Source organism: Photinus pyralis, unplaced genomic scaffold, assembly GCF_008802855.1.
Source record: "Photinus pyralis isolate 1611_PpyrPB1 unplaced genomic scaffold, Ppyr1.3 Ppyr1.4_unclustered_Scaffold4778, whole genome shotgun sequence".
Taxonomy (NCBI): domain Eukaryota; kingdom Metazoa; phylum Arthropoda; class Insecta; order Coleoptera; family Lampyridae; genus Photinus; species Photinus pyralis.
The window spans coordinates 49,202-60,755 of NW_022171653.1; the positions used below are offsets into that span (position 1 = coordinate 49,202).

At 36.5% G+C, this 11,554-nt stretch overlaps 1 protein-coding gene across 1 annotated transcript; it reads right to left on the reverse strand.

The window, feature by feature from the left end:
• Window positions 1–6,515: 6,515 nt before the first annotated feature.
• LOC116182336 lies at window positions 6,516–9,697 on the reverse strand. The gene is made up of 2 exons (XM_031502864.1): window positions 8,649–9,697; window positions 6,516–7,462 (listed from the first exon to the last, which is right to left on the reverse strand). The coding sequence occupies exons 1-2, from the start codon at window positions 9,592–9,594 to the stop codon at window positions 6,516–6,518; spliced, it is 1,893 nt and encodes a 630-aa protein (XP_031358724.1). The 5' UTR covers window positions 9,595–9,697.
• Window positions 9,698–11,554: the final 1,857 nt, after the last annotated feature.

Consider the following 11,554-nt stretch of genomic DNA (forward strand, 5'->3'; position numbering starts at 1 on the left):
GAGATTTTGTAACAAAAGCATTATTTTACCAGAAATCACTGCATTCCCGATTTCTAGAAGTAACCCCCATTATGAAATGCATGGTTATCCGATCCCCCACCACTATACACGAGGGACAAGCTTATATTTCAAAGTTGACTTCCCTGTTCTTAAGAACACGTCCATTCAATTTCACAGCATTTGACGCTAATTTCCCTAGTGCAGTAACTGTTTAGTATGAAGTGCAAATTGGAAACTTTGGAAGAGAAGTTGTATAAGGGTATAAACAAACGCCTGAGGCCCAATTGACACTTTCGCAATGTCTAAGCTAAAAGCATTCTACAGTTTACGTAAATTTCTCCAATTACGCGGTTGGTATTGAGTTAACGGCCAGCTTCGTAATTAATCGGATTGCTACTTTACCTCGCCCTTTCGAATCCCAATGGACACTTTCCGCAGAGTAGATTTTAAATGGCACGCAATACTTTACTTCCTGACTTTTAATCGGCGGCAGTAGCGGAAGCAATTGTAAATCAGCGTTAAACGGATTGGCACAAGTTGAAATATTGAGAAGTTAGCGTTTTATTTGGGAGAGGATCCGTGATACTTGCCGATTCACAATTTTGATTTATTATTATTTGTTTTACGTGCGTCAGTAAAATCTGCGGACCAATCTCGATTTTTCTTGTTTCTTTCTTTGCAATGCAATTAAGACTGATTATCTTAATGAATTTAAAAAAATTAACTTTGCAAATATCTACGTACATTCCGAAAACGTAATCTTGAGTGGTTCTGATCTCGGATAAAGTAAAATTGGTTTTTATCTTAGGTAACGTCTCGCGTGGTAATTCGGGTCAATATTTTTTGTTCCTATCACGGATGCTGTAATTTAATTACGTTGCGAGATGTTCACGTGTTTCGTTCACATGGTCGATTGGGTTTTCGAGAAGTTATTTTGGTTATCTCTAAGAATTTCCAATAATTCGCGGAATTCGATCGATTAATTTAGTTTACTAGCATATAAGTTAGTTTTTTGTAGAGTTCTTTTACCTAGTTCCTTATTTTTTCCGTTAGAGTCCATCCAAGCGTTATAGATTTCTTATTACAATAGTTCTTTGCTTCACCACCCGAGGTTGTGCAGATGTTTTCCATGATACTTCTAATCCGATCAATTCTTTAAATTTATCTTGCCCACGAGTGGTATTTCTTTTCCTTTCAGAGAAGATTCTGCCGTCGTGTTGGCTACATGCAAATTACTTCTTCGGTACGACATTACTTTTCTACTGACTTTCGTTTACCTGTACAAGGCCTCTTGGTTTTGGCTGTTACCATATACTTTTGGAGTAGTTTCCTCTTTCATTTTGATGTCTGTGGCTGTGCTCCATTGAAACGCTTAAGGCGGATTTATTTTTACAGATAATCAGTACGAGGTGTTGTAGATGCATGTCAACATTACTGTTAGTGTACGAAAACCTCGATATCCACCTCGGCCCCCCGCAACGTTGCCTGTGTTTACCGTCTGCTTATCTCAAGGTAATTTTGTTACTTTTGCCCAAAGTGAACGTAACAAACTGTGCGAATATTCGGATTTCATACTAAACTTTTGCGAAGTTCTATAACAAAGTTATTTTAAGTACACATTAAAGTAATTCGAATCTTTGCCTAATGAGTTTCACTTTTCCATAATAACCACGTTCTTAATTATGATATTTTCCTGTCATTATTACGCGAAATTCACCTTTTGAAGCTTTTTTAGACGTTCTTAATTTTATTTTATTTAAACTATCCGCCTGAAAAACGGAGTAAGGGGGAAGCAACCAATTTCTAATTAATTTTACTGTCTAACAAGCATTAACTTTATAACTCAATAGATTTTTTTGTATATGAAAAAGGATGAAACGCATGTCGACAATAACTAAACTTGTTTATTGTAGTTTCAATTCAAATTTCACATTCTTTTTGCAACAGGTAGTCGCTTTAGCCGTGTTCAAAGACTTGGTTTTGAGTATTTTGGTAAACATAGGGAAATGTACACATGTACCTCTTCATAGCGAACATAAACGAAAGTACGGCATGAGAATTTTTTTCTATAATTGCGATTTTGGCGCAGCCCGTCTCGCGAAAGATTATTTATTTATTTATTTATTTATTTAGGGTGCTTGAAGGGGGCAAAATTGTCAAATTAAGAATAAAAATTGATCTTTTTTCCAATGGTATACAATGACGCTAACAATCATTTTATTGTATAAAAGTACAGTGATATCTATTATCTTGTTCTGGACCCTCAACAGGCTTGTGCCCAATTGCAGTGACCCGCATAATGCTTTTTAGAGGTGCCCCTGCAGAAGGTCTTAAATTGTTCTATACTACTCCAGTATTTACCTTACGAAATAGGAAAACTGCAAGAAAACCTAATTCGGAGTAGCCGGCAGAATGCTCGAAATTAATGTAAGGAAATTCACTAGAAAATTCCCATCGCACTCGCCCATAGCAACAATATTAAAATTAATTAATGTGACAACCAGATCTTTATTTGTTTATTTTGGTTGCATAATATTAGGCGCCCTTCAGAAGGGACTTTGTCATTTAAAAGTAGACATAGGGAAAAGCAATATATAAATTCGAATATCTACTTCTTAATAAACAGCACTGTATGTTCTGAAGTATTTAAATCGGAGGTGCAGATATCGAGTTTATATTTGTGAGGTAATTGAGGTGCAGAGAAATGATGTTTTCATCGAAGCTTGGAAAACGTTTTTAATTCAAAATCACAAACTTACCTAACCGAGTTTCCGAAGTCGAAACTACTATAATACCTACCTCTCTCCCAAAGTGGTTTTCTAAACAAATTTTACGCGATCTGACTTTATAATGTATTGTTGAAAACTTTGAAGGACTTATCCGGCCTTCTACTCGTGTTATCTATTACAAATTGGTCTTTGAGAAGTTGGATGGAAGTTCTAAATCAAATAATATATTTATGTCAATCAAACTAAGTTCCAGCATTACCCTATCTTTGAACGAACTTTGTACCTATATTGCTTCGACTATAAACCTTTTTCAATTTTAATTCCTATTCTTCAGTGCAGTTTACTGCAAAATAACTAAATTTCTACAACCCTCTCAGCATCCAAATGAAGATAATTTTTTTTAAGAGCTTAACGTCAATAAGAAACAGTAAAAGAAAAAATAGTTACTTAATTTAATTTAGTAGATGTTGTTTTGTAGGATATGTTTGGGTTGAAGTAAACCCAAAGAAGAGTGGTACCGTAGCGTTTGTCAACTGAAAAGACTGCAGAAGTGGTGGAAGATTCGTTTGATGCTGTTAATATGAGAGGATGCTCAAAGCATTTTTCAATGAAGATAAAAGGTTTCTCACGAACACTTCTAATGTTTCGAGAAAGATGATTTCTAAAATTTGCAATAAGCTTCCAGAAGAATTTATTTTTATTTATTTATTTGTTTAACCAGAAACCATACAGAATAAAAATTCCAATTACATGGCACTGGGGCTCTGAACAAATATTAGGACTTAACATCTAATTTTATGTATTATTGAATTTAGGGGATCGTGAAAAAAGTCGATATCATTAACTGAGGACAACTTATTTAAAGTGATCAAGATCTTAATAAGTGGGGAAGTTGTGTTGTTAACTGCAAAAATAGTATTATTTTGCCTTAGCTTAACAAATGGTACCTTAAGCTTAATTTCTTGAAGTAATTCGGAAGAGTTTAACAAATTGTGTAAAATTTTGAAGACAAAAATTGTGGAGGCAATGTACCGTCGGGTTTCTAACCTCGTTATATTTAAGCCGAAAGTACTATTTAGTAATTAAGCTGGGTACCGTAAGAGATCAAATGTGGATAATTTTGGGTTGACCTAAAAAACATTACTCGTATGAACTTTTTCTGCACTTTTTCGATCATGTCTGAGTATTTGAGAGTTTGAGGAGACCAGATACATGCAGCATACTCAAGCTTGGATCTAATAAACGCATTATATAAGGTTAGCATTGTCTGTATATTCGTGAAATTGAGTGTATTTCGGATAACGAAACCAAGAAGTTTGTAACACTCATTTGTTAGGTATTCAATGTGTGAGTTGAAGTTAAGGTTGGTATTGAAAAACACGCCCAGGTCCTTAACGGAGGTGACTCTTAGAAAGACCTTTCCATTCATCTTATAGTCAAAAAGTAAGGGATTTTTCGATCTAGTAAAAGTAAGGACTTTACACTTATTGATATTTAGTTTTAGTTTATTTTTGATACACCACTTAATTACTGAGTTAATGTCCTCTTGAATATTTAAACAGTCACTTGCCGATTGGACTTTACTAAAAAGTTTTAGGTCGTCCGCAAATAGTAGTGCTTTCAAGTTTTTTATCACTCGCAGTAAATCATTTATGTATAAGAGAAACAGAAAAGAACCAAGAAGTGTTCTCTGGGGAACGCCTGATGAGGGATAAAATTCGGCTGAATTCACACCATTGAATTTCACTCTTGTTTTACGGAGAGATAAATATGATTTCAGGAATTTGACGGTCGGATTACTTACGCAATTTAAAACAAGTTTACGGAGCAAAACTTGATGGGATACTGTGTCAAATGCCTTCGCAAAATCTGTATAAACACAGTCTACCTGGGCTCTCTCATCCAAGGCTGCTGCTGAGAAATGCGCAAACTGCATTAAATTGGTAATTGTTGATCTGTTCCGCTTGAAACCGTGCTGTTGATCTGCAATTATACTGCTGAGATGGGAATAAAGTCTAGTAGATCACTCTTTCGAAAATTTTCGCTATTGCTGGTATAATTGCAATTGGGCGATAATTCTCAACTAATTTTCGGCTTCCACTTTTGTGAATTGGTGTTATTCTGGTGCATTTCCAAGCTTCAGGGAATGTACATGTTTGCAAAGCTAAATTAAATAGATGTAGTAAGGGGGTTACCAATAAAGATGCACATCCTTTCACGATGTAGGGTGGGATTCCATCTTCGCCCATAGCCGACCTCGGTTTCAATTTTTTAATTGCTTCCAGTATCTCGGATTCATGTAACTGAGTCAAGTGCAATTTGGATAACACCAGGTCCGATTCCACGTCATCTTCCGGGTCATCGTTCCTCTCAACAGTGTAGACTGACTCGAAGAAGGATGCAAAGGCGTCCGCAATGCTTCTGGCGTCCGTTAACGAGGTGTCTTTGTACTCAAAAACTCCAGGTAGTTGACTATTCTTCCTCAACGACTTGATGTAGTTCCAGAATTTATTGGAATTCTTCCGCAGATCCATTTCAATTTGATTAATGCACCTCTTATGAGCAATGTGGATCATTCTTTTGAGTTCTTTTCTGGCTTCAATGAAGTCTTCCGATTGGCCATGTAACCGAAACTTATTTTTCTGTCTGATTTTCTTAATAATGTCTATATTAAACCAGCTAGGATACTTATTGGCACTCCTAATTGTAACTTTGGGGACACATTCATCGAAAATGTTCATTACCGTTTGATTAAAGCTAGTTACTGCATCATCTACCGATTTGAAATTCTTCAGGATAAGAGACTCCTTCCAATTAATATCGCGAAAAAGGACGTACATTTTAAGAAAATCCGCTTTTTTGAAATTGAAGTTGGTTAATTTAGTAATTCGCTTAGCTGGTCTATGGACTTTGTAGACTATTTCTAGTGCAGGATGAAGTGGATTAATTTTATCCAGTGAGTCGATCGCAGATTTAATTTCCGCGTTTAAGTTAGTTAAAATTAGGTCAAGGGTTCTATTATTGCAGTTTTTAACTATAATAATGAGTTTTAAGTTGTACATCGAAGCTATATTTTTAATTACTTTGCATTTAGCACTCGCGTTTTCGAAATTATACGTGGCGTCAACAATTTGTGGTAGGTTAAAATCGCCTGCTATTAACACTTCCGATGAATGCAACATGTTTTCAATTGTTTCTAAACTTTTGGTAAAACTCACGTACTTATCAATACCAGATTTCGGTTGAAAGTAGACAACACCAATAATGTATGAAGTATTATTAATTTTAAGTTTGACCCATATTTCATTTAGATCACTTTGAAATTCCAATTTTTCAGCATTCAAATCGGTCTTGACTGCGATTAAAACTCCGCCTCCCATGGTGCACTTCATTTCTTCGTAATTACGGTCATTGCGAAAGACCGCATATTGATTGTTTAAATACTCAGCGTCATGAAAATTTTCCGTTAACCAGGTCTCAGTCAGTAGAATAATGTCGTAATTTGTAATTGCCAATTTATTTTTGAAAGATTGCGCTTTCGTTCGCATTCCACTTACGTTCTGATAATAGATTGAGAGCGTTGATCCGTACCTATTTCCTTGCTTGATTAGTGTTGGGGATGGCCTAAAAAATCAATTCTGCTTCTTTCTTGATCGAGTCGTTTTTTGTAGACTGGGCAATCAACACTCCAGGCCGGGTGCTGTACATCCAGTTTCATTTTTAGTTTCTCAACGGCGTTGGCACAGTTACTGCATTTAATTTCCGCGTCCGAAGCTTTACAGCTCGCTAGGTCATGGTCTCCCGCACATTTGGGGCAGGTAGTAGTTTTGCTACAGTCAGTTGCCTTATGTCCGAACCCATTGCACTGTAGCATCTTCTAGTTGTCACAGCATCATAAATTCTGCAACGGTCCCACCCTATGTTGAGCTTCTGTTCACTTAGAATTTTCCGGTAACTATTACCGTCAACCTCAGCGTAAGCCAAATACCTGTTAGGATTTCTTTTATCTTCCGTTATGTGTACGACGTTTATGTACGCGGCTTCGTCGAGGAATTGATTCTGCGCAAGAATCATTTCCTTCATTTGGGTACTCCCGATCTTGTCATTGAGGCCTACGATTTTAATCTTCGGCATCTTCTGTTTCGGTAATGAAAGAATGTAGTCGGATCCCAGTTTCGTTTCGGCTTCCTCCTTAAGTTTGGCTGCAGCTTTTTTATTTTTACATTCAACAACAATGGTTCCTCTACGTAGAGTCTTCATTCCGGTAACTTCTCGGGTAATTGGATCGATATTTTCTTTGAGGGTGGTGAAGGTTTTCTTGGAGGGTTGGTTCGCGTCCTTGGGCTTAACGATGATAACTGGGTCATAGGTTTTCTGTTTCATCTTGTCCGCATACGTAAGCTTCACTTCAGATTGAGTTTGGAGAACTTGCGCTAGATCCTTGCTGATGCTGACATTTTGGGTATTTACCTGGTCTAAAGTATCCTTTAATAGCTTCTCATGGTTCATCAGTTTCTCGTGCTGACTTTCCATAACTCTGTCCCAGTTCATCGTCACTTTGTTAATGTTAGTCAAGATATTCCTGAGGCTGTGTGATTCGTGGATAGCGCAGAGGTCACAGAACCAATTAAAGCTCTTTTTTGAATTAATAAATTTAACCTCATCGTCACTGACTTTAACGCACTTCGTGTGAAAGTAGGTTTGGCACCAACTAGCACAAAGAATAACTTTATCTGTACGATGAAGATCCACCCGACAAACACCACAGATAGCAGTTGGCATTGCGGCGGCAAGTAAGGGTGGTGCTCACCCTCACGATTTAGTTTATGTTAACAAATTAGTTCTATTCTTATTTGACACTTATAATCGCGATCGACCACTCGTTACGACGGCCTCGGAAACTCTGAATGGACTGAGCTGTAATACAATTTTTTGTTCTTGTGATTCAATAAAGGTAAGCAATTTGTACGATTCTTAAGAAACTCCCCTAGCCCTAATCCTTCCCCTACTACTGTGAATCAATTCAACAATTATATCCGTTTTACGAGCTATTTAAAAACTTTTGATATCACAAAATAAACGAGAATATCACTTATTTGTTGCTATTGGAAAGAAAGTATTTAATTTGCTGTCAGTTAATTTAATTTATATTAACCTGAAAGTTTGGATGAAAGCTATCATGTTATCCCACAATATGTTTTTGAAAATGTCCATCACGAATTTGAACATCGCCATTGTTTGGCCAATAACGGACAACATTTTGACACTTATTGAAATAAAAAGTTATATTTTCGTTTGTTTTTGTCTCTCGGTTTATTTGGAAAAAGTGCTTATTTTGATTCCGCTCAATTTTTTACCCTGTATAATAAAAAAGGAAATTCAGAATATATCTAAAGCAGGAATTAATTACGCTGTAGGATTGTTAGTATTTTAATATAAATCGCAACTGTGGAGTGCCCAAAAAGCTTTCCATGATTGTGTATATTTCTTACGAGTTATTAAAGTTTTATTGTGGTTTCTTAGTGGCTTTGTTACAAGAATTTTCCAATTAAAATTTTCTTTACACAGTTCTTTTGCAAAGAATTCGGTACTTTTCCGAAATTCCTATTGTATATAAGGTGAAAATATTACATAATCTTCTCTTTCTAAGGGTTGCTTATTATTAATAAACAAAAATGAAATATGTACCTACAACAAAGCATTATTGAATGAACTTCGTGAAAGGTTAGTCACTTTGTAATTTATTTAGTAACTAAAGCGGTATCCAATTTTCAGTGCACCCTGAGGGGTGCTTAAGGCAAACCTTGAAGGAGATTGAATTCAACCCCAAACTTGATTAATGTTGTTTAGTTTGGTAGACTAACATAAGATTTAGACGTCGCCATCAATCACGTGAGTAGCATATGAAATTGCTCTTACCTAGAGGATTGTAGCATTGCATCTCAAATTCGGGACCGATCGAAACACTAAGAAGTCCGAGTATGGCTTGCGGAAACTCTGTAATTAAAAATAGGAGTAGAACTGCCAGTAGCATTTTAGTAGTCCGATCCGTTTGCTGCTGCTTATTTTGTCTCGCTAGCTTCGCTGGCTTCGCGTTACTTCCCAAAAGATTTCTTCTTCGCTGCTTCGCTTCAATTAAAGCCGATATAATTCGCTGTGATAATATCGTTAATAAAATACAAGGGACGAGCTTTATTACTACGCCGTAAACCCAAAAGCTCACTTCCTTAAAGTTTCCGTAATTTAACACGTACAGCGTCGCGTTGTATTTTTCCTCGGTGTAATTTGCTAGAAGCCTTTTGGGAATAATTCTTCCTGAAGCGTTAACGAGGGTCGCCTGCTCTGTGATCTCTAGCGAAATGTACAGCGGTAGACAGACGAGCGGGCACAACAAGTAGGTGAGAATTATGGTGACGGCGGTTCTTCGTGGCGTGCACCAACCTTTGTTTTTGTGCGACGTCGTTATAATTATAAAGCGCCATATCGCCAAAATCACCGTTAAGCAAATTGAGATGAAGTGGAAAACTTGGCCGAACATCGCGTGGAAAGTCATAAAAAGCGCCCAGCCGTACGAAAAATAGTTCGCCGTGGACCTCGCGTCTGGATCTAGGTAAACATGACACGAAAAGGGAATGTACTCAATCATCACTAGTAAATCCGCAACAGCTAATCCTCGCAGAATCGAATTGGTAGGCGAGCGCATTTCTCGCCTGCTCAAAACGCATACATTCAAAATATTGGCGACTGATCCAAAGACACACACCATTATGCTTAGATAACCGTGGATACTCCTGTACGCATTGTAAAACGTTTTAAGTTCACAAAAGGTCTCTATCGCAAGGGCGCTTGGCGAAGACGCATTCATGATAAAATACGCGAAAATTATTGCGTGATAATCGAATCACATTTTCTTTTTTTTAATTGGAAAAGTTTTGCACAAGTTTCTCACGAGTATCGGTCTAAACTCGTACGTGGGAAAACGCGCTCTGCGCTAAGGGTAGTTGTTGCGTCAAGCATACAATGCACGCGGATGAGCGTCGAGACGCTCGCGTTCAGTTTCAATTTCCACGGATGTTTTAGTACGCCTGAAGCGCATGCGACTTGTTATTTAATAATTACGCCGATGATTAGTGTGATGGATAATTACGCTGAAGACTTGAAACATAAACAGTTAGTTAGTTGTACATCAATTGTCGGTTTTGGTTTCAGAAATTAATTTGCAATACGCCGCTTATAAATATAAATATAAAAGTTAAAAAAAGGCTCGAGTACGTCAGTTTCTTTAAAGCACATTCACTATGTAATGTATATTTAGCTTAGAATGTCTAGACTTCAGACTCAATTAATTCATCATCTTGGTTGGGGTTTTTTAATGACACCAATCGAAAGAAGACTTTTTTCTCATCTAATGATATACGAATTAGTTAATTTTCAGTTGTATTTCTCCTTATTTTATCAAAAATTCGGCAACTCTCCAAGTTAACATTTAATTCTAAAGGCTGTAAAGAACATTAAACTGATAGACGAATGTTAATTAACCATTTTACAACGCGATGTTGAGAGATTACTTAGTTAACAATTTATTTTAATGTGTCAATTATGTAATCTCTGAAAATTTGCTAATAAACCTTTCACATTGATTAACTTCAATTTTAGCGGCACAAAAATATTATGTAACTTTGCTCCCAGTTTTCTTTATCGCAATTTCGCTTTAGACGGGATATTATAGTTTTTTTGGACGTTGTGGCACTGCAATCTTCAGCAGATTACTAAAATATTATGAGATTAATCGATTACAAGTAAAACTTGAACACTTTCAGTAATTTTAAGGTACAGGTCCGAAACTGGTGATCACATATTTAATTCTAAAGGGTGTAAAGAACATTAAACCGATAGACGAACGTTAATTAACCATTTTACAAGGAGATGTTGAAAGATTACTTAGTTAACAATTTATTTTAATGTGCCAATTATGTAATCAATGAAATTTTCTTTAACAGTTAAAACAACAAACAAAATGATAAATTCCCTACTGCATAAAATGGACATTGTTTGTCGGATAAACTTTTTCTTCAAAGCTCGGTTTTCCCGAATGCCAAATGGAATTATTTAGGCTCTAATAAGCCGCTGTACTAAACGCCATATTGACCAAACTCTTCGGATGCCACAACTAGACTTTCTTGATTTTACGCAAAGCTCATCCCCTCTCTCTATTTTATTTCGTTAATTAAGGTTGTCTACAAAAACGCTGATTCAAGAAAAATTTACTTATCTCTTTTCCAAGGAAACATAATTCGCAGTGGAAGATTAGGTCTGGACGAAATTGGGTACCTTTGAACGTGAACATGATTGACTCAAACTCGGTTCTGGAAAATTTGAATAAAATCTTGATCCAACAACTAAAAATCGTAATTTTTTCCCACTGCTTCATTCTCCTCCTCCTAGAAGTAAATGATACTTAAAAAAACTGCGGAAGGCCTATACTCGATTTTTGGGTACGTTAGCACTTATATGCATCGTCTAAAGCACTTCGAGGAGTCCGAATTTACATGGCCTTCTTAGGAGAAAACGCGTACTTAACACCCAGGTTCTGCGCTAACTTTACACTACAGTAACACAATAGTTACAGCCCTTTGAATTTTTCCCGAGAAATTTTGGTGTAGTCGATTTTTGGTAAAAAAGGAAGGTTATACACTGCCTTTTTTTGAGGCCCGATCGACCCGGAAAAAAAAATTTCTTATTGAATGTGGCCTGTAGAATCCATAATTTTAAACAGTTCCAAGATTGGGCTACTAGTTCAAAAGTTACAGCCCTTTGAATTTTTT

Bases quoted from the DNA above. Each gene is read 5' to 3' on its own strand.
- LOC116182336 (XM_031502864.1), bottom strand. From the start codon at position 9,594: ATGAATGCGTCTTCGCCAAGCGCCCTTGCGATAGAGACCTTTTGTGAA. The intron at 7,463-8,648 runs GTAAGAGCAATT...TTCATCGTACAG, and splicing joins GCAATGCTACAATCCTCTAG to ATAAAGTTATTCTTTGTGCT.